This window comes from Eleutherodactylus coqui, chromosome 4 (genome assembly GCF_035609145.1).
Source record: "Eleutherodactylus coqui strain aEleCoq1 chromosome 4, aEleCoq1.hap1, whole genome shotgun sequence".
NCBI lineage: Eukaryota > Metazoa > Chordata > Amphibia > Anura > Eleutherodactylidae > Eleutherodactylus > Eleutherodactylus coqui.
This window is the reverse complement of record NC_089840.1, coordinates 250,013,002-250,037,244: the sequence shown is the minus strand read 5'-3', so window position 1 is coordinate 250,037,244 and position 24,243 is coordinate 250,013,002. Positions and strand designations below refer to the sequence as shown.

At 44.5% G+C, this 24,243-nt stretch overlaps 1 protein-coding gene across 1 annotated transcript in view; it reads right to left on the bottom strand.

Annotated features, from left to right (window-relative positions):
* Positions 1–18,986, bottom strand: part of COL17A1 (collagen type XVII alpha 1 chain) — a 66,684-nt gene extending 47,698 nt beyond the window's left edge. Inside the window, exons 1-3 of the mRNA XM_066601042.1 lie at positions 18,795–18,986; positions 3,026–3,091; positions 298–348 (exon numbers count right to left, since the gene is read on the bottom strand). Of these exons, the coding sequence (XP_066457139.1) occupies positions 298–348; positions 3,026–3,080 (106 nt within the window). The 5' untranslated portion in view covers positions 3,081–3,091; positions 18,795–18,986. The remainder of the gene's footprint in view (positions 1–297; positions 349–3,025; positions 3,092–18,794) is intronic.
* Positions 18,987–24,243: the final 5,257 nt, after the last annotated feature.

Sequence of the window (24,243 nt, the reverse complement as noted above, 5' to 3'; positions counted from 1 at the left end):
AAGAGTGTAAACTAGCAGCTTCTTATAAAATACACAACTGATTAGTACAAAACCAGGGGGACGCTCTCACTGGTCACATATTACATGTCCGCATGGCATCTTCTATAGTCTCATACCTTTTATAGGGGTTCTCTGCTCTGACTAATAGAGGTGGAACTGGGCAGAGAACCCCCTATCTGTCATGTCCATACGGACAGGGGTTATCTTGACTCTCATTGACTCTTGAATTCCAAAAATAGTGCAATTATTTCTACCAAATATTGTATATTTTATAAAAGTCTGCAATTGATAACTTACTTGGTGGCAGTGATACAAGTCTTGATGTAGATGTTACTGTTTCCGTATAGGCTGGAAAACAAAAGAACTGTCATATACTGCTGTTTTTTTAGAACATCACTTATACAGCCCTTTTTATACGATGTAGATGAGACTGCAGTGTGACTGACATCGCAAGTATTTTTATGCTAGGGTCCTGTGCTGGCAGATCATCTGTACAGACACACATCATACATGTTTCTTTTACATTTTTTGTTTATTAGGCTTGGGTTGTCCAGTATTCGAAAAAGTCTCTTTTTTTTCACCCCCCCCCCAAAACAGCGCCCCTCTCCTCTATAGGCTATGTCTGGTATTGCCGCTCGGCCTCAAATAAGAATAGTTCCCATTTGAAGAACAAGGTGATAAATTCTGAATACATTGAAGCTGTTAATGAGTAATGTTAAAGATTAAACAATCTAGAGAAAATATTGAAAAACTTTGGAAATACTTTCTTTGACCATAACATTCTGCGGGTTACTTTTTCCTAGAGAACAAGGGCTTTTTGGGCCATTAGGTCATAGGTCTGATAACAGAGTTTAATAAGTGAGCTGTTGTCACCTTCTAAGGTCAATCAGAATGATGAAAGTAGCTGTACAGTACATATGGATAGTGAAATCTATGTGTCACAATTTGTAGAAAGTTACCAAAGTTAGTAAAGTTTATCATGTCGATTTAAGCTATGGAATCTACATAGCCAATTATATTGTTATACTATAATTATATTTTTATAAGCCTACTAGAGATGAGTGAGTATACTCGCTAAGGCACATTACTCGAGCGAGTAGTGCCTTAGCTGAGTATCTCCCCGCTCATCTCTAAAGATTTGGGGGCCGGCGCGGGTGACAGGTGAGTTGCGGCGGGGAGCAGGGGGGAGAGAGGGAGAGAGAGATCTCCCCTCCGTTCCTCCCCGCTCTCCCCCGCCGCTCCCCGCTCCCCGCCGGCCCCCGAATCTTTAGAGATGAGCGGGGAGGTACTCGGCTAAGGCACTACTCGCTCGAGAAATGTGCCTTAGCGAGTATACTCGCTCGTCCCTAAAGCCTACAGGACAGGTTAGGTGCATAGAATACAATATATACACTACCGTTCAAAAGTTTGGGGTCACCCAAACAATTTTGTGTTTTCCATGAAAAGTCACACTTATTCACCACCATGCGTTGTGAAATGAATAGAAAATAGAGCCAAGACATTGACAAGGTTAGAAATAATGATTTGTATCTGAAATAACATTGTTTTTACATCAAACTTTGCTTTCGTCAAAGAATCCTCCTTTTGCAGCAATTCCAGCATTGCACACCTTTGACATTCTAGCTGTTAATTTGTTGAGGTAAGCTTGTGAAATTGCACCCCACGCTTCTAGAAGCATCTCCCACAAGTTGGATTGGTTGGATGGGCACTTCTGGCGCACCATACGGTCAAGCTGCTCCCACAACAGCTCAATGGGGTTCAGATCTGGTGACTGCGCTGGCCACTCCATTACCGATAGAATACCAGCTGCCTGCTTCTGCTGTAAATAGTTCTTGCACAATTTGGAGGTGTGTTTGGGGTCATTGTCCTGTTGTAGGATGAAATTGGTTCCAATCAAGCGCTGTCCACTGGGTATGGCATGGCGTTGCAAAATAGAGTGATAGCCTTCCTTATTCAGAATCCCTTTTACCCTGTACAAATCTCCCACCTTACCAGCACCAAAGCAACCCCAGACCATCACATTCCCTCCACCATGCTTAACAGATGGCCTCAGGCATTCTTCCAGCATCTTTTCATTTGTTCTGCGTCTCACAAACGTTCTTCTTTGTGATCCAAACACCTCAAACTTGGATTCATCCGTCCACAACACTTTTTTCCAGTCTTCCTCTGTCCAATGTCTGTGTTCTTTTGCCCATCTTAATCTTTTTCTTTTATTGGCCAGTCTCAGATATGGCTTTTTCTTTGCCACTCTGCCCTGAAGCCCAAAATCCCGCAGCCGCCTCTTCACTGTAGATGTTGACACTGGTGTTTTGCGGGTACTATTTAATGAAGATGCCAGTTGGGTACCTGTGAGGCGTCTGTTTCTCAAACTAGAGACTCTAATGTGCTTATCTTCTTGCTTAGTTGTGCAACGCGGCCTCCCACTTCTTTTTCTACTCTGGTTAGAGCCTGTTTGTGCTGTCCTCTGAAGGGAGTAGTACACACCGTTGTAGGAAATCTTCAATTTCTTAGCAATTTCTCGCATGGAATAGCCTTCATTTCTAAGAACAAGAATAGACTGTCGAGTTTCAGATGAAAGTTCTCTTTTTCTGGCCATTTTGAGCGTTTAATTGACCCCACAAATGTGATGCTCCAGAAACTCAATCTGCTCACAGGAAGGTCAGTTTTGTAGCTTCTGTAACGAGCTAGACTGTTTTCAGATGTGTGAACATGATTGCACAAGGGTTTTCTAATCATCAATTAGCCTTCTGAGCCAATGAGCAAACACATTGTACCATTAGAACACTGGAGTGATAGTTGCTGGAAATGGGCCTCTATTCACCTTTGTAGATATTGCACAAAAAACCAGACATTTGCAGCTAGAATAGTCATTTACCACATTAGCAATGTATAGAGTGCATTTGTTTAAAGTTAGGACTAGTTTAAAGTTATCTTCATTGAAAAGTACAGTGCTTTTCCTTCAAAAATAAGGACATTTCAATGTGACCCCAAACTTTTGAACGGTAGTGTATGTATTTAAACCTACTTCTTCCTGTGACGTCCCCGCCGTCCCAATATCCTTTTTTGCTTAAACTGTCCATTCCATAATCACCTAAAAGGAAAAAGAGGAAAATGTGGCTGAGTATACGGAAGTAAAATAAAAATTGAGTAATAGTGCAGAAAATTATTATACGTTGCAGTGTTAAAAAGTAGTCACCCGCAATGCAATAGAGAATTGTCCCATTATTATGTCTTATGCTCCTTCACCACCAGAGGGAGACCATTGCTTTATGTTCTGAATGGCCGACATTTCATGTCTCGTCTCGACTGATAATAGTAATATTGATGATTTCAATGTCATTTTGTTTGAAGCTTGTATCTATAAATCATTAATTGTGGAGATTCTAGAAGAGCTCCTGCTAACATTGCCAAAACTTCCATTAATCCCTTCAGAACTTTTAAAGTGTTGAAATCGAATTGGCTGCACAGTAAAGACAGTCACTGAAATTTATGCTGATTAAATTCCATAAAATATCATATTTTACACATGGGTGTAGTTATAGGAGTATAGAGGTAGCAGTCATACCCAAGCTCTGGAACCTAAAAGGGGTTGTCTCACCAAAATAAGTTAACCCTTATCCACAAGATAGGGAATAGCTTACTGATTGGCGAGAATACAATTGCCTGGGCACCTACAAATCCCAAAAATGACGGTCCTGGGTGTCCATGAATGAATGGAAAGGTGGTCACACATGCGTGCTGCTTCTGCATTCATTTCAATAAGACCACCTGAGATAGTTAAGTTAGAGCTATCTCCGGTAGTTCTACTGAAATTAACGGAGCGAGTAGAAGCAAACATGCGCATCCACTATTCCATTCATTCAGGGATACCCCAAATGGGCGGGGGTCCCAGTTGTCAGATTCTCCCAATCAGTACATTACGTCCTATCCTGTGGAGAGGGGTTAACCTACTTTGACAATTCCTTTAAGGCTGTATACATACGTCTGAGTGTGAGTTTTCACCCGCGTTCCTTAGACGCAACTCGCATCGCACAGCACACGAACGGGCGGACTACTTAGAGTGCCACCCAATGCAACAAAGGGGCGGCTTTCAGTGCTGAAATTGCAGGAACAACAGGGGAGGTAAGTGTAACACTTACATCATCGGACTCAACATGTCACCTATTTCCAGCCCATAAGCTTTACTTATAGGGCTAAACATATGCGACGGATTCCCTTTAAAGGGCCAGAAGATTTCTTTCTTGTGTCTATGAAAAACTATTGCTATCTTACCACAACAAAAACCATTGTAAAGCAGCTGAAAGGACAAATACACTGTGTCAAATAAAGTTATCTTAATGTGTTAAAAGTCAAGTTAAACTTAGCTACATCTGTACATTAGGAAAGTGTTTGTAGGGAACCCTTGGCCTTTATACCCCTACATCTAAATGCCTTTCTAAAAGCCAGACATGATGAAGTAGATGAAGAAGAAAGAAAAGAGTGCAGCAAAACCCAAAAAGGTGTCAAAATCCCCAGTCCCAGGCATGAGCCTAGAAGCTTTAGGGATGGTTAACAAAAACAAGTGGTAGAGGTGCTGCCAACCAGGTGGACCCACCAAATGGTGGGTGAATTGACTATGTGGGTATAAAAAACTGGTATGTTAGTGCGACACTCTAGAAAAAAGTCAAGTGGTAAAAGGAAGCATCTTCCCTGCTTCTCTTCCTGGTGTCACCACCTCGAGTCTCTCTGCTCCTGTAGCACCCCAGAGTTGGGTACCTGAGCCTTTTCTGTGCTGACTACATCTTTTACAATCAAGTCTTCGGGTGATGTTTAATAAGTGTATAAAGTTATGACATTGTTCATGTTTCTCCACTGTAATGTATGTTCTGGCAATATTACCCAGCTTCTGGTGTGTACAGGTCACTTAGTAACAGTCAGGGGAGTGTTAAGCCTGGCTTAGCAAGACTAGAGGGTCTGGGATTGGTAGTTCCCGATCACAGATTTAGCTAGTTAGGCAGTATAAAAGAGAGAAGTGGGAAGAGTTAAAGGGTCTTTTCACAGTATTCTCACAGTCTGATCCAAGAGTCTGGTCAAGTCCAGGGGAGCCTGAGATAGAGATCAGTGAGGAACTAGGATAACATCTTTACTCAAAAGCCAGTGCGGTGGGAAGCTGGAACATCTAAACTCTGAGTACTCAAAGCAAAGTCATTCTGGAGTATAAGCAAAGAAGAGAAACAGAGAGAGAGAAGAGAGAAAAGTTCAGAGAGAAGATAGAGAAGCCAGAGTCAGTGTACAGAAGCAAGCCAGTAACAAGTTAACCCTTGCTTTTCTAAATCAGCTAACTAAATCTACAGTGAATGATGCACGGGGAGTTTGTGTTCAAATAATCCCTGTCATGACCTACTCCAATTTAATGCAAATGCAAACAGTATAACCACCAGGAAAAGAACTCATTCAATAACATGTGCCATTGATTCACCATCCAAGTCTGCTTCCTGGAGTAACTTCGCACCATTTATACCAGTGTTTCTCAACTCCAGTCTTCACGGACCCTCAACAGGTCGTGTTTTCTGGATATCCTATAGTAAGAACACCTATGATTACATCACCTGTGCAATACTGAGGAAATCCTGAAAACATCACCTGTTTGTGGTCCATGAGGGCTGGAGTTGAGAAACACTGTTCTACACCATCTGTACTGAGGTACCACACTATACACTCCAGGGGCCAGGACAACTACCCCCATTTTTGTTTCATTCTACAAGTTTCTATATTTTATTATTTTGCTCGGAACGGGTCCCCACCCGTACACAAGCTGGCGTCACAATAAACAACATCTTACCCTACCCGACTCCACAGGCAGTCCATAGTGAAAACTGCCAAGATAATTTCAATTGCAGTAGTTTCAGTCCTAAACCAACGTTACCACCTTGCCAGGAAGAGCAGCAGAGCTACCATGATGACCATCTCAATTTACCCCCGCTGCTTTAACCGGTCTGCACTCCCGGTGTCACTACCCTGCTTGCTGGGTAGATATAACCCCTCTGCTACAAGCTATCTAGTCCCCAGCACGACTGGTGAAGGGGTTCACCCCAAACACATTTCTACTGCTGATTTTATTATACCTAACTAAAGTCTGATATTTATCCCTTTGACTCTTGATTTTTCTTTGGACTATAGCGCCAATATTGCCAGTTCCTCAGCATAGGTCATCAATAGGTGATCGGCAGGGGTCATCTGCTTGGGACCCCGGCTGATCAGCTGTTCGGGCGCCTGATATGAGCGCCACAACACAATGTACAGAGCGAAAGCAGAGAGCTCCAACCCCTATGTATTGGCCAGCACTGGAGACTGCAGGCGGACTATCATTGATTATAATAACCGCTGTGCCTGCAATTACCATTGTCGGTTACTATACAGGGCTCAAAGCGATCTGCTTACACTTCTTAGGCCGGCTGCACACGGCCGTGACAGGCTCATTGATCATTTTGCATTAACAAATCAATAACATATCGTTTTTCGTTCCAGTTCACAATTTCCAAGCTACAAAACTACTCTTCGTTGGCACTGATGATCACACAGCTCCTGTCACACAGTTATAATAGAGGAAATCACAGCTCATCCTAGCTGACTGTATACTCATGGCCTGCAGCTTATTTAGGTGAATACAGAAGGTAATGATAATTAAATGGTCCTCCCAGCAAGCAGAATGGTATAGCCTCTAGCTAATGCTGTGGGAGAGATTTGAAAGTGAAAGTAAAAAAATCTCACTATCAAGATGGTGCCTGACAAACATCAGACAGGGGGCTGCACTGAATGGAAGCGGCTGAAATACACAGAGGACACCTCCACAGTGTGACAGGCAATTAGGTGATGGGGCAGACATTGAAAAATGTGTTTTTGCTGGAGTGGCACCTTTAACTATGAGTGGTTCCAAACGCCTCCACAATTTTTTTTATAGCCTAACGCATAGGTAACACGGTCACACAAGGCCTTTACCAACACTGTCCACTTAGTTACTGTAAATACCCTAACTGCTAGAGAAAACGTAACCTTGTTTCCAATAGCAATCAATCAAAATTCATCTTTTTCACGGTATTGATACATGAAACCTCCTATTTTTGCAGTTTATGTCTTAGAACTCGTATCCTTTGCTATAATTAGGAGAATAGATCTTCTTGTGCATGGACAAGTTGCAGCAGATGAGCCTTTCCGTACATGCAGTAAACAGCCTGTCCTATTCATCCCCGGTTTATTAGGATTATGTGCAACATTTTTGAGCAGTCGAGACACTAGTTGAATACAGAAAGCGTCGGTGACCTCAGACACGTTGCGTGATTATTATAATCTGCACAATATACTCTTCCTGCAGGCGATATATGAGTTTATTATTACAGAGCAACACCCCTAGTTATTCTGTACAGACGATAGTCATTTAGATCCATATAAAGCATAGCTCAGAGCGAAGACTGAAAGCTGATATTATTCAGGAGGCAAATGTGGTTTTCCTTGCAGACAACATTGTAGCCTGAGTGACATAACAACCTGACTTTCCAGAAAGCAGCATATCTTCCTGGATTAGTGATGGGTACTGCTATGGAATGCTAAAGAATGGACATGATCCATGTAAATCATGTATTTTCCTTTTATCTTTCATAACACCAAATTAGTACAAATGCTAAAAAGTGTATAATGTGTCAATCAAAGAACTAAAGTATATAGCATAATGTATGGATGACTCTACCTCTTGCAATATGTTTACCCACATTGGAAGGAAATACTCCATGTAACTGGATGAAAATGGAAATATTGTGTAAAATGGGAAACTAAGTCCCCGTTTTCTTAAACCTCTAAAAGCCATTGAGATGATCTTCTATCAAGGATCTTAAAACATGGTTCTTCAACAGTAATTACCCATATATTATGGCAGCATAAACGCTAGTGACGACTTTGAGTACTAGAGGGCAATAGTTAAAGAAAAATATCATAGAGAAGAGTTCTCTGTTGTGGAGCAGCCTTGTGGTCCACCTGAAAGGACTTGTTAAAGAGGTGAGGGTTTGTCAGGGGAAGCCTTCTACTTCGGCTCTCCTGCTGAGAAGAGACAGGCCACGCACGATGGGATATGAGATGCACCCAGGGGCGTAACTATAGAGGGTGCAGGGGATGCGGTTGCACCCGGGCACAGGAGCCTTAGGGGGCCCATAAAGCCTGTCTTCTCCATATAGGGAGCCCAGTACTATGAATAAAGCATTATAGTTGGGGGCCCTTTCACAGGTTTTGCATTGGGGCCCAGAAGCTTCAAGTTATGTCTCTGTGCAGCATGGTTTAGGTATGGGTACAGGTACAGATACAGATAGAGGGGGGCCTCAGCTCACCTTTTGCATCAGGGCCTCTGAGCCTTTACTTACGCCCCTGGATGCACCCCATGCTGATATATGATGGTGTTGTGAAGCTTCTGGGCTCCCATTATAGGAGAAGAGAGAGGCTATAAGGAAAAGCGTTTATGAGGTGAAGCATGAAAGGGTATGAGCTGCACTCTGTGCTGATACATAATGGTGTAGTGAAGTTTCTGGGCTCCCATACTAGAAAAAGAGAGATGCTATGGAGAAAAGCCTTTATGAGATGAGGCACTAAAGGGTATGAGATGCACCCTGTGCTGGTAAAGTATTGATGGTACGTGCATGGTTTGTGTAACCTTTTGAGGCACTGGGCCAATTGTTAGTAAACGCAATGCTAAATGTTTAGGCAGAGGCCAGATGGCCAGGATTTTGTTTTATGTTCCTGTACACCAGTAATGTCAAGTGCTGTTAACTTGCTGAGAAGTAAAGAAGCAATAATAAACCATGCATAAAACCAAATTTGAAGAAGTTTCTGTTAGTGGACTGTGTTTCTGAGTGTGTGCCAACCATCTTGTGGGAAAAGATGGCGGTCCCAAGACAGTGCCAAACCCACTGTGGTCACAATATATTGACCTGTCATTCAGCTATATTGAATTGTTTCTTTTTATGGAACACAGAATTCTGAAAATTCCGACATGTACCTGATGGAGGCAATAGATGAAGATCTGGGCCAAAAATGTAGTAGAACAATGTCTTAATATGAAGATTTTTAAGTCCATTCAGATGCATAACTTGAAGCTCTTGGGTTGCAAAATCTATAATAAGGCCCCTGCCCATCATATGCCATTTATTATAATGGTGTACTCTTCTCTGGCTTTGGACCTCCTCCTGTCAACTCCCAGCTCCAGGGCCTAATTTTACTATTCCGCCTAATGAACTAAGTTGACCTTCTTGTCCCTCATCTACATGTCAACCCCACCATTGATGATTTAATGCCAAATCAATGTATTCTAAAACAGCTACACCCCAACTCCAAAACTTCCTGGTTTATGTCATGATTGTTTCTCAATAAGTGTCTCCTTTATTCCAGTATTAGAGGGATCTTCGGTTTTGCAGGCACAGCCATGTATAAACCCACAAATATTTGGCGTGTCCAAACATCGCATCCTCTGGGCCTTCTGTTATTGTCTGGTATGTAGTTAAGGGGATGAAATATGGGTTGAAAATGGTACATTTTGTATATGTTACTGCAAAATAGTTACATTTAGCCTTAAAGTAATATATCTATCAGAGCTCAGGTTTTCAGATACAGATCTCCAAATCTCTTGCAAAGAGATACAGTTAAATGGTAGAATTTTTGCGGTGTTCAGCCGTCACTAGAGGGAGCTCACTGCATACTGTACTATTATTGAATTCAATGTATGCAGTATGCACCAAAGCTCCCTCTAGTGGAAGCTGCAGAAATACAGCCGTTGATCAGAAACCTTTTCAGAATAAGCTGCTGTGTGGGTACATGAAGAATAACACAATTTCTAAACATCATATGACTTGTATCCTGCATTTATCACCATGTGTGCCCTGTGCAGGTTGTATCTGTAATTTTAACTTTTTTTCTGAGCTGGGGGGTTGAGACTGCTGCTATAATGTCTTCTATATACTGCACATGGGAAAAACAGCTGATTCGGCTCTCCAACTCTAAGTAGCACAGAAATGACAGCATCAAGGAGGATGATACAGCAGGACTGAGCAGTGTAGATGGGATATCAGCAGCTGTAATACAGTAAATGACTCACTATTAGCTTCAGAAGCATATCTGAATGAGTTTCTACTTCTGTCTGCCTCCGTCTCTCTCCCTAGACGTCTATGGGCAGCATGAGTTCTCACCCTTCTCTACTTCCTGTTGTCTGTCTTTTTATGTACGTTACTAGAGACAGATTTCAACAGGCAATGACAGGAAATTAGGAAAAAGGAAGACTCCTTGTGGCCAGCACTTTAGAGGGATTGTTCTGCACAAAAACAATAGTTTTAGGTAAATAAAGTGATTTTTCATATTTTTGCTAGTTATGATATTGGCTGTCAAATGAGCTCAAGTTGTTGGAAAAATCATTGACTGTTTAACTTTATGACTATGCAGATTTGGAGCTCAGAAAAAGATACATGAAGAAAGCTGAAAGGCCCAAAAATGGATCGTCCCTCCTTGTATAACAATTTATCATTGCCATGTAGCTACACAATGTACCAGTGTTCCATGAGGTATAAACTACGCTCCTACCCACCCATCCCTCCAGCAATATTTAAGCGTCAGGAATGTATCTTGTTTTTGTGTTCTTTAATTTTTTTTTATTAGTATTGGATCTAACTCCCGTGTATAATGTCTGAGCAAGCACTCACTAGTTTACAGGAGTCTAGTGGGATTTCATGACTTACAAAATGAAGAATACAGAACTTATGTGAAAAACTTGAATATAGTACCTTACAGCATTATATGTGTTGTATCAGATATATCATTATACCCCATATCATTAGTTTAATTCTAAATACACTTTATACACGAGCTTACTAACTCCAATCCTATCTATACAATGTACTACATGTCTATAAGAATAGATGCAACGTCCAGATGAAATCCTTAAAAAATCCTTATTTGTACCGCAGATCTCCGATGTGAGCAACATGGAATCAGTCTGTAAACTCTTATGTCCAAATTGGTGTTTTTGTATGGTTTTGCTAAAACTCAAATGTAGACAGAGTAAAAAGAATGAGCTCTTACCGTCAGTTCTGAGATATACCCATGCTATATTTAACGTAGGACAATAGAGTATATGACACCACTGAAAATACTCCTGCTTATAGGTTCTTACAATGGCATAGATAATGGAGTTGTAGGTGGATACTGTTTTTTTGCACAGCTGTTCTATTAGCTTGACATATTGGAAGTCTGTGGGTATAGTATAGCTATGTACCACTACTATTACTACTACTCTACTGGATGGCTTTATATTATATACTGTTATTGGGCTGAACATGTATACTCATAATATGGTATTAGAATGCTGTAAAGCAATCTTTGCGTGGATGGACTTCATTCAGATTGGTTTATTGTACCTGTATTTAGAAGTCTATCTTTTGAATGTCACACCTTGCCTACCCATTGGAATTTATGGAGCTGCAGAACTAGCATTGTTCCAGATAAACTGTAGGGTGTTAAATTGCTAGGCTGGTGTCCTCCTCCCCATCATTCTTGACTGCACCCAGGGCACATGGCCCGCCTGCCCCCAGGGCACATGCCCCGCCTGCCCCCCCCAGCTATGCACCTGCTTCCAGCATCTGTGCCAGAGAGAATAATATGGTGGAGAAAAATTAGATGTAAACCGCCCCTTAAATGAGGAGTATGCTTGCTACTGAAAGAAAAAGCAGAGCCCTGCGGTAGCTGGTGGTCGGGCCGGGACCTAGTGTGCATACGCTCCAGAGATCCTGGCCACTCAGCAGAGCATTGCATAGGGAGTTATAGATGCACAAGCACCGTCCATCTTGACTGTATAGAGGAGGTAGTCAGTTTCCCTTGAAACTTGAAAGAACACTAGGGTTTTTCAAGAAAAGGAAGCATTTTTGGAATGGGCATGTAATAGGTGAGTGCATTACTTTCATATGTGCAGCACATTGGAATGGGGTTCCCAAGATAAGAATACTCCTTTAAAGGGGTGGTCTCGTTACAGGACAACATCCCTTTAATACGGTTGACTGTAGTAAAGTAACAAACTGAGCATTACTTACCTCTCTGCCACCACCGGGGTCCAATGCTGTAGCACTGCTGTGGTCCAGACAGATGACTGCTGCAGCCAATTAGAGTCTGCAGTGTCACATTCCCGAACTCCAGGCATCATGGCACTCAGGATGTGAGCTGCTGATGCCAGGAGAACGAGTGGTGATGCTGTAGCCTCTCAATGGCTGCGGCAGTCACCTGACTTCCGGTGATGTCAGCTGTCACATCCAATTCCAGGACCGCAGTGGGGCTGTGGTGTTGGATCCTGGTGTTAGCGGAGAGGTAACTAATGCACAGTTTGTTATTTTTCTACAGTCAGCCCTATTGAGGGGATGTTGTTCAGTAACTGGACAAACCCTTTAAGTGTTTAGTTGCAGTTTACTACATCTGTATGTCCAGAGTTAATTTCTAATATTCCGCATGCCTGCTTACTGCATACTGTTCTGTTATAGAGTTTAATACAGAAATGATCTGTAATAAGCTCCTTAGCTCCCTCTAGTGGTAGCTGAGCATAGCCAGACTTTTAATATTTAACCATAGGTCTCTGCAATTGAGTTTGAAGTTCTGGATCCAAAGCAATTAATTAGCACAGAACTTTGGATCTATTTAGATGATAACAAAAAAATGTTCATGGGTGGATATTCACTTTAAACTCTCAATCTTCACATTACTTCTCAATTCAAATGTCAATTGAGATTGTGCCAATTATTACAATGCAATCTGGCTATATAATGAAGCCAAATAATGAATTGCACCTGTGACTAAGGAGTAATAGGAATCAGAAATACACATTTACTTAGTATATCAGATATGACTGTGATATGGCATCAAATTCATTAAGTAACTGTGTTACTAATCAGTTTGCTATATGTACACTGATGATTAATGACAGATCCATAGCACCTATAGTAGTTAGGTTTTCCTTCATCGAGGACAAATTTTGAGTTCATCGCCATATACTTGTATGTAAGTACCCTAGCCAAAACTAAATGGTTTGTTGATGAGGTATTCCCCTAACACCTGGGGTATATACAGGTCTGGCCTTTGGGGTGTGTGACTGCACAGGGTGCATCACTCCACTGAAATGAAGGGGGCACCACCAGGCCCGGACTGGCAGTCTGCCTGTCCAGGCAGATTTCCAGTGGGCTGCACTCTAGCCTGGGCTTTGTAGGCAACCTGCATAACCCAGTAGTCCTCTATGTCTGAATTTGCAGTTAATTGTATCCACGTCTTCAAGGCATGGATTCTATTAACAGTAGCAGCACCGGAGCAGGAAGCCACGATGAGCTCCCTGCATCAGAGCCTGATGTCTTCTATGTGATGCAGGCGGCACAATGATGTCATTGCGTTGCCTGCATCATTGCGCAGGTTGTCAACTGGAAGAAGCCAAGCAAAGTATGGAAGATGCCATTGGACTGTGAGAGAGGTAAGTTTATTATTAAGGTTTTGTCCAAGAGAAACTATCATCTCAGTGTGGACTGGATGGAGAAGAAAATGACAATGCTAATTAGAGATGACATCATGTGTGAGTCATATGTCAGAATGTCATTTTGTATTCTGCCACTGGCTACCTCTGATTAGTCCTGTAGTTATTGTATAGTCTGTACAGTAATCATACTTTATCATTGTTCAGGTCATATTAGAACGTACAAACTTGAGTAGTAGGGGCTGACTTGACTTTACATTTTATCCCTTTATTAATCTTGAATCTGTTGCAGTATGTATTGAGCTTGGTTCTAGTGCTGTACTTATGTACTGAGGCTAGTTCTGGCGCTGTACTTGTGTTATCTCCACCACATGGCTTGTGTTGTAAATGCTGCGGCAGAATCGGATGTGAAAATTCCATAGCAGGTATGCTGTGTGTGTGAAGCTGCTCTAAGGACCTAAAGAGACGAACATGTTTGCGGAGGTTTTTGCGCTTGTGAAAATAACACCCGAAAATCAAGCGAAGCCATTGATTTCATGTGAGCATGTTTCTCACATACAGTTTCTACGCAATAGAAAAGATAGGCCTGCCCTATCTTTCTGCTTTTTTTTTTTTTGCACGCTCAATAGCGTTTGGGTTTGAACAGTAAAAAATACGCCACGTTGACGAAGACTTATAACTTGTTCATACGCAAATACGCTCCATTGCAGCAAGCATATTTGCGCATTTGTTCATCTGTTTAAGCCGTAAGAACCAATTCACACAGACTCCAATATGTGAGTTGCTCCCAAGATTCTCGAGCGCAACTTGCATCGGACAGCAGAAAGTCACATGTCTGTGTGCTGCTTGATACCCGCAGGCAGACAACATTGCATGTCCGATTCAAGTCCATCATACGCTGCTGTTTCCTTCTCACAGACCATTGGTCCGCTTGTTGCAGATTTGCTGGGGATTTTTTTTCACTGAAGTGGGCCACTGCTCATGGGCCAGTATTTTGCACTTTTCCACTATGCTAAAATTTGCTAGCCACCCCCTATGCAGCGCTGCACTTGGCTAGTAGAACTGCAGTTCATCTCCATTGCCTGAAGTGACATCCCGACAGTGTTTTACCTAGCGCGTCTAACTATAATGGGTAAAGGGGGGCTAAAAAATTTTTTTGCATGGGGCGCTTTCTAACCACACAGAACTAGCACCTGCAGTGCTGCCGACCAATTGCCAATCATTGATGAACTGCTCAAATGTTCTATTCTCAAGAGCTTTACTTAGAAATTCATGCAAGAACAACCTTCAGATATAGCAAACTTTACCTTAGGATCTAAGACAAAAAAGCCATTTGTTACGGCACTCTGCCCCCCGAGCGCCAGTTGGGGTGCCCTGATCTCCTGCACCCCACTGTCCCTGCCTACTTGCCTCGGCCCTGGCTAACCCCAGGCGGACAACTGGGCGGCAGTCCCTGCACTGGCTAGGGACCTGGCGACTGCCTAGATGGAACTACTAACAGGGGACAGAGTGCCGACAGAAGAGGCAGGTGTAACAAACCAACAAAACTTACAAGTACAAGCAGGGCTGGAGATGGAGCTCACAGGCAGATAGACAGGACCTGAATAGCAACTAGTGCTGACTGGGACAGACCAGACTAGGGGCTAACAGGACCAACAGAAACAGGCTGAGAAAGGATAGCAGGGCTGACAGACAACTAGGGACTGGCTGAGGTAAACTGCAGACAGACTGACTAGATGAAAGCAGAACCAATAACTGGCAGTGAGCTCACATCACTGCCAGTCTCTTAACCACAAGGTTCCGCCCCCGGGCGGAGAGTGGGAGGAGGCAACTCCACCCACTGCTGTATAAGAAGAACGGAGGAGTGCGGGCGGCACCCTACGGGTGGACACGCCCATGCCGCCGCCCACCGGCCGTCCCAAGCTGCTGGGATAACCTCGACACAGGGCTCCAGGCTGCTGGAGCCGACGCCGGAGCGACGCGCGCCGACCGCGGGACCCCGTGCCGCGCTGTATGGTAACATTACCCCCCCTCTGACGGGGGACCTCCGGGCCCCCGGAAACTCGACCAGGCTTATCCAGGAGGCGGCTGCGAAAACGCTGTACCAACCCGAGAATGTGACCCTCCTGGGCGGTCACCATGGGCTGATCCTCAGGTCCATGACTTCGGTAGTCTGTGGCTGCCCCATTTCCTTCAGGGCCAACCGTTGACATATCGTCATGTTTCAGGTCGTCTTCCGAGTCAATGTCCAACCATTCACCACTGTCTTTTGACCCATCCTCGCTACCAATGACGCTGCCTTCAAAATCTGAGGCATCTCCAACTTTAAAATCACTGTCATCTGAGCTATCATACTCCAAAAAACTCTTCCGGGCCCCCAAATATTGTAAGGTTCCTGTAGCCCGGCGAGAATCCAGGATCTCCTGGGCCTCGTATTCAACTTCATCACGGACCGGGGTGGGCGGCGGGGGACCGGAGGTGGGCATCACCGAAGGGACAACAGGTTTCGACACAGACTTATGGAACCCCCTGCGACCCCTCCTTTTGCGATTTCCAGAGGACCGGTACCCCTTCTGTCCCGCCCTGTACGGCTCAAACACCGACAGACTCTCCTCACAACGCAACTGCATCCGAGACCCCACCCCTTTCTTCCGTCCCCCCTGCAGGGCATCGGTGGCGACATCAGCAGCAGGGCAGGCGGACGGGGTGTGAAGGTAAGTGGGACCTCGGGGACTGAGTGCGGTCTCGACTGAGCAGGGAGGATGGGAAGCGCGATGGCTATGGCAGAACGGGCCCCACTGGGTTAGCTCCCCAGTGGCCCAATCGAATTGGGGGTTATGCAACGCCAGCCACGGCATCCCTAGTACCATGTCTACCGACATTTTCTCCATTACCAGGAATGATAGACCTTCCGAATGGCGACCCCCCACAGTGAGTTGTAACACTGGGGTCCTCCATCGTACCAAGCCCGAAGCCAGAGGAGTAGCATCAATGCTAGCAAAACGAATTGGCGTCTTCAGCGCCAAAAATTCCGCCCTCAGGGGCTCAACGAGACGCATGCTTACCAGGTTAGCGGCTGCTCCGGAATCAATAAATGCCTGCCCTAGGCGGGAGAAGTTCCGGAATCTAACCTGGCAGGGTATTAGAAGTCTAGGACGTACCTGTGGTCCTAGGCGACCCTCCCTGCAATCGCCTAGGACTGGGAGTCTTTCTGCCGATTCGGACTGTGGGCGCTGAGGCCTCAGGGGGCAGGTTATCACCCGATGTCCAGCTTTCCCGCAGTAGAGGCAGAGATGATGCAATAACCGAACTCGGCGTCGCTCCTTGGGGTCCAGCGGGTCCAGTTCCATAGGTTCGGGAACAGAGACTGGTACGGAAGAGGAAGGAACCGGACAAACGACCTCCCTGACTCTACTGGTCTGCCTGTCCTGCTTCCCAGCCCTGAGCCTCCTATCTGCCTTCACCGCTAGCTCCATGGCCTCCTTTAAGGACCCGGGAATGGGATGGGAGATCAACAGCTCTTTGACCGCGTCCGAGAGACCCTGCAGAAAAACATCCTTCAGGGCACTCTCGTTCCATGCAGTGTCGCCCGCATAGCGTCTGAAACTGGAGCAATAATCCTCCACACAAAGCGACCCCTGATGCAGCGCCAGCAACCGTGAAACCGCCAACCCCACTCGGTCCGGCTCATCGAAGATGCCCCCGAGTTCCTGAAAAAAGGAGTCCACCGACTGCAGGGAGGGGGAACCCTCGGGAATAGAAAAGGCCCAAGTCTGGGCAGAGCCCCGCAGCAGGGACATTATAAGCCCGACCCTCTGGGCCTCTGAGCCCGAAGAACGGGGACGCATCCGAAAAAACAGGCGACACGCCTGTTGAAAAACGAAAAACTTGTTCCTCTCCCCAGAGAACACCTCGGGGAGAGGGCACTTGGGTTCGGGACTGGTAAAGGCGTTCTGCCCCTGCGACAACGCCCACTGCTCCTGGGCCACCATGCGAGCTGACAAATCCCGGATCACCGGCACCAGGTCTTGCAGCTGGTTTGCAAGGGCGCTGATCGCCGCCATGAAAAAAAAAAGGTATTTTAAGGGCCAGTTATTATGTTACGGCACTCTGCCCCCCGAGCGCCAGTTGGGGTGCCCTGATCTCCTGCACCCCACTGTCCCTGCCTACTTGCCTCGGCCCTGGCTAACCCCAGGCGGACAACTGGGCGGCAGTCCCTGCACTGGCTAGGGACCTGGCGACTGCCTAGATGGAACTACTAACAGGGGACAGAGTGCCGACAGAAGAGGCAGGTGTAACAAACCAACAAAACTTACAAGTACAAGCAGGGCTGGAGATGGAGCTCACAGGCAGATAGACAGGACCTGAATAGCAACTAGTGCTGACTGGGACAGACCAGACTAGGGGCTAACAGGACCAACAGAAACAGGCTGAGAAAGGATAGCAGGGCTGACAGACAACTAGGGACTGGCTGAGGTAAACTGCAGACAGACTGACTAGATGAAAGCAGAACCAATAACTGGCAGTGAGCTCACATCACTGCCAGTCTCTTAACCACAAGGTTCCGCCCCCGGGCGGAGAGTGGGAGGAGGCAACTCCACCCACTGCTGTATAAGAAGAACGGAGGAGTGCGGGCGGCACCCTACGGGTGGACACGCCCATGCCGCCGCCCACCGGCCGTCCCAAGCTGCTGGGATAACCTCGACACAGGGCTCCAGGCTGCTGGAGCCGACGCCGGAGCGACGCGCGCCGACCGCGGGACCCCGTGCCGCGCTGTATGGTAACACCATTGCAAAGTTAAGATAAAGTTTGCTGCAACTGTGCATTTAATGCATTAAAAGTCAATCTAAAGTTTGCTGCCTCTATAGCGTAAATCATTCTGTCATAACCAAGCGCAGCGAGTTCTAAAGTCCAGAATCACTGACTCATTCCTTTTGATAACACCACCTTAGTAAATAGTCAAGACTATAGACAAGAATACAAATATGTTCTCAGACTGTAAATAGGAGCAAGAGCACTTAGCTATAAAGCACTTATACTATGAGTGGTACAGGACAAGTGCAGGCAGCCACCACAGTAGTACAAGTCTAGTCTCCAGGTTGGTGGAGCCATCGATGACCAGCCTGTCCTACACAACGGATATGAGTATATATATACGTTGTCTCTAAATTTGATACCCGTATGTAAATACATATAAAATTCCTATATAATCCATATATATATATACACACACACATATATATAGTCCAGCCTTTAGGGTCGCGGCAACATTGTCCAGTGCACATACCTTTGTTGCTATGATGAGAGAAGAACCTCTGGAAACAGATGAGGCCAAATTAGTATCTGCCACCCCAAAAAGTTTTCCTTTTTATAACTGTTAGCCCTCCTACACGTGTTTACGCGTCCTCTGAGGTGTGTTGTGGCTGACTGATGCTTCAAGAATGTTCACTTCTTCTCATATTCAGTCTGTGTATCCCAGTCTCCCAAGTCCCTTCACTTCCAGGCAAGTCCTGACAAAGGTGTGGCATGGTTTTAGGGTTTTTTTCTTTTTGGTCCCACCCTACGACTCAGCCCAATAATCTGTAAGACGAGAGAGAAAAAAAATGTTTGCCTTCAGGATGTAAACTCTGAGCGAAGCTACACCTGCCTGTGATTCAAGATTCAGTAAATGGTGCAATAAGAAAAGAAACACTAGAGTTGGAAAATGAGAACTTTCTGTGTCAGGACAAGATTGGATTTCACATGCACAGCAGTATAATAGTTCGGCTGGAACACCTACAGTACTGTGTAAACATTTTAGGCAGGTGTGGGAAACAATGCTTTAAAATTAGATTTTTTTCAAAAAAATACAAGGCCTCTGATTGGCTCTAAATTTTTTGTGCAGCAGGACAATAACTTCAAACATCCAGCCAATGTCATTAACAACTATCTTCAGCGTAAAGAAGAACAAGGAGTCCTGGAAGTGCTGATATGGCCCCAGGAACCCTGATCTCAACATCATTGAATCAGTCTGGGATTACATGAAGAGACAGAAGGATCTGGGCAGGCTACATTCACAGAAGATCTGTGATTACTTCCCCAAGATGCTTGGAACAATCTCCCTGCCTATTTCCTTCAAAAACTCTGTGCAAGTGTATCTAGAAGAATTGGTGCTGTTTTTTTCTCAAATCACTTTTTATTCACGCTTTACCTTGACATAGGGTTGATGAATCACAAGTCAGGTAACAATTAACCAATAAAGAAGAACATTGGAAAGTATAGAACATGCATCAGGTCTTTCAACAAGTAGACCCTACTCGTGGTATGAAGTACACCAGGCATACATGTTCATATGTTTTGGTTTTTTTAAGGTTAATCTTCAGGGAAAAAAAGGAAAATAACTGGCAGAAAACTGTAAATATGTAAAATGAGGGTATCATGAAGGAAGGGGGAGGGGGAGGGAAAAAAAGAGGGAGGTCATGGGTCTACAGAAGGGAAGTAAATGGGGGGGGGGGGGGGGTAAAAAAATGCTCCCGAGTTCAAAGAGTCTGTAGATGGCGGTGTAGAATATAATATATAGCACTTACTTGGAAAAGGGGGTTTTGATGGACATCCAGAACCCCCCTTTTGAATTGGTTTGGGATGGAAGATATTTCCAACAGGAATAATGTTAAAGAAATGTTTCGGCTGCAGCTTTTAAGACACCGACTCTGAGCCTCACCGCCGCAGCTCTGATCCCACAGCGATGCTACAGAACGCGAGTGGATGGAAGAGAGCATTTGGTCTGCTAAGAATTGCTAAGTCGGGGTGAGTATCAACTTCTTTTTATGGATTTTTTGTGTTACCTTTTCTATAAAAGACCATAGAGGTTTAATTTTGGTGCATTCCCACCAAATGTGCAGGAAGGATCCAACATAGTCATGACATCTCCAACATTTGTTTGTGTTTGACAATCTGTATGTGTAACATCACTCAGGTATCTTATACCATCCTGATGGCTTTCTTGCATACAGACACATGGTGAAATTCCATATGCTACCCTGAGAATAAGTTTAGATTCAGAGTCCGATAATTTGATCCCTAACTCTTTCTCCCAGGATTTAAGGAAAGTCGGCCTGGAGAACACGGAGTGGACAATAACATTTTTAATAAATTTAGAAATCTCCCTAGAGTTTCCACCTTGAATGTTACTCAGCTTTTCAAATCTTGTGAGAAGTCTTGCGAAAGGGAACTTTTTCTTGAAGATTGTGAAGAGTGTTGTAAAATGTTTAGTATGTGAGTGGGAAAGATTCAAGTGTGGAAGAAGAGTTTGGGTTATCAAAGTAGGGTGCAGGTGGCTAAGGGATTGGAGGTCTCTGATCGAGTAACCAGCAAGAAGGCTCCAAGTTTCCAAAGATGCAGAGCCAAGATATGTGTCTAAAAGTTTGGGAAGTAGCTTTAAAGGTGTGGTTGGTGATGGGGGAGGTGCTAGGGTAGATTGATGGTGTTTTGAAGGGGAAGGATTGTCACACCAAATATTGATTAGATTTGCATTTTTTAAAAATTAATTAATTTAACATTTTGTTAATTGACCCCAAAAAACTGTTAAGGCCAGCTTCACATGACCGGGTCAGATTCCGGATGCGGGATCCCGAACTGGAATCCAACCCTGTGCTCGGTCGGTGACCCCACATACCTGTCATTTCGTCTTCTGTTCTGCGGATGACCTGAATGGCTCGCCATCAGACATCCGCAGTACAGATTTTTTTTAAAAACTCCTGCCTTTCTCGCGTCATCAGATAGAGAGAACTCGAAATCCGCGACCTTTCCGCAATGTCAATTGTGGAAGGGCCGTGGGTTGGATAGCTTCCATTGACTTCAATGGAAGCTGTCCACATGAAATCCGCACAAAAATAAAGTGTGCTGCTATTTTTTTGCCACAGGAGGAAAATCGCAGCCGCTGTCCACTTGTATGAGCGGACATGCGGATGCTCTATTGTTTTGAATTGGTACGGAATGCCGTGGATCGTCCGCGTGGGAGACAATCGTGGGTTCCGCAATTCAAACCCCGTTGTGTGCAGGTGACCTTACACTTTTTTTTGGAAGCATTCTTACTTTGTAGCATTTTTTCACACCTGCCTAAAACTTTTTTCAGTTATAGTCTCCAAAATGTCCAATCCACTATCTTAACACATTCACTTAGGTACCACTACCCTAGGCAACACCCAACAGACCTTTTGCTCAGGTTCTTCAGATTTACCATCTACTTTACCACAAGTTTAGAAAGGCCAAATTGAAAGTGGGTTGCCATAGTGATGTTTTCTCAAGCATGAAATTTGTTCATTACCTTGGGCTCAACCTAACATTAGTGGAATGGTGATGAAGGAGGTTTTCGGCATGCTTCCTGATCAAACAAGTTTCAGCAAATCAGATTCTCATCATCGGTGCATGATGTGAACTAATAACATGTAAAACACCTAGTTACTGATTGGTTGTTGCTTTTTTATACAGTTTTAGGTATTTTTTAAACATGAATAACAAAAAGTAAATTAGACACACCTTACAAGAGAAGACTAATCTGTTCTGCTTCACAGTGATATGGAAATGAACTGTTACGTTCACTCGCAGAGCTTATTCATCTTGCCTGGGGAAACGCACATAACCCCTAACTGAACACTAAATATCTCAACATAATTAGACTCCACTCTATACCAAACACATAATAGTTTTATTAGACAAGTATACAACATACAAATACACTGTCATACCAGCAACAACAAAACATCTGACTCTGGACTACAGCAAGACGGGAAACTTGCCTATAAGTGGAGTAATCGTCCTAATAAGGACGGCCCCGAATCAGGAACCTAGGGCTGAGTTGACTATCCCTAAAACGTAACATGGAGCAGTGGTATAGATGACACATAATATAAACTCCAGCAAAGAGTACAACATGAACTAGAAACACAGGCAAAACCCCAAGACCAGGAAATAGATCAGACAAGACATAGACCAGACTAGGCATCTGCACACCTACAAACAGAGAGGAATTTAGGCATGAACCAAGCAGGACTTAGTTCGGGGGGGGGGGGGGGGGAGGGGATTCAGGCATCCTCACATCCAGGGGCATAGCTAAAGGCCTATGGGCCAGAGAGCAAAAGGGCAGCTTGCCCCCCAACCCACCCCCGGCATGCACAACTTCTCTTCATGTCCACCAGTCCTGTACCTTTCAGTTACATTGCTGGGTCTTAAATGACCTTTCAATGCAGCACAAACAGTCAGGGGCATTGCTAAGGCAGAAACAATCTTGTCACACTAGAAAAAGAAATTATCCATGTACAGTAAATCCAGATTTTTGACACATATGACAAAGAACCTGGATGTGATGGATGGTACCTGCAGCCAGTAAATTTAATAGGGGTTCACAAAATAACTAACATTGCCGTACCCCCACCACCAGCTTCTAGGGTGAGGAAGATGGTGACTACTGTCCACATGCTTCCTTCCTCATCATGTTTGAGATATGAGAGAACTGGTGGTACAGGTGTATTAAATCTACCATGCATCCTGGGCTGTATGAAGTGTAGGGGGCCCCCATCAGTCTGAAGCTTAAAAATGATATGATGCTTAATATATAGATGATTGTAATAAGCCACGTTTGCTACATAGATATGGTACCAGAACCAAATACATACAGTACCAGAACTAAGCTTACTGTGTTGATATGGTAACAGAACTAAGAACAAAACCAAACTTGGTATACCGATACAGTAAAATGAACCAAGCTTACTGCATAGATACTGTACCAGAACCAAGCTTGCTATATAGATATGAATAGTGTAGAAGACAGTGTGGTTATCCCCACAGACATGCACAAATATACAGGCACACATATAGTGTATGCATACACACAGAGAACACTGTACACATAGGCAGGCTTGTACATACCAACACACATGCATACACAGCAATACTGTCACACACACACACACACACATATATATATATATATATATATATATATATATATATATATATATATATATATATATCTTTCTGGTGCTTTATATATTCACTGCCTTTAGCAGGGAGGAAGGGGGGCAAGTGGGTAATCGGTGTTGGTAGTATTTCTTGATATGTTGAAACTGAGCACCTCTGCCCCGATGAAACATGAGGTGATTGGATACACCATCTTCTCCTCTTCCATCCTCTGGTAACTGCATGCCACTTTCACTTAGCAAAAGAGCACTGCTCCCTGCTAAGGTGCACAGATTTTTCCTTACCGCAATGGATCCACTCCCCTGAGCCACCAATGCGTATAACCAGAGGCGTAACTTGAAGCTCCCGGGCCCCAATGCAAAATCTGTAACAGGGCCCCCAACTATAATGCTTTATTTATAGTACTGGGCTTCCTATATGGAGAAGAGAGGTCTTAGAGGCTCCTGGGCCCGGGTGCAACCGCATCCCCTATAGCAGGGGTCCCCAACCACCGGTCCATGGACCGGGGCCGGGCCGTTAGGTGTATACTACCGGTCCGCGGCACCGTCGGGAACTTTTGTTCTAAAAGGAACAATCCCGCGGCCCCTTCAGCAGCGCTCTGTGCTCTCACACTAACCTGCTATAGTGTGAGCGCAGAGCGCTGCTGAAGGGGCCGCATAAATTGTATTTCAGCCGCACTTCAGTAGCGGTGAGCGATTCTAGAAACCTCATTGGTTGTTGGGTACACACCCTCCCACACCTCAAACTGGGGGTGTGTACCCAACAACCAATGAGGTTGC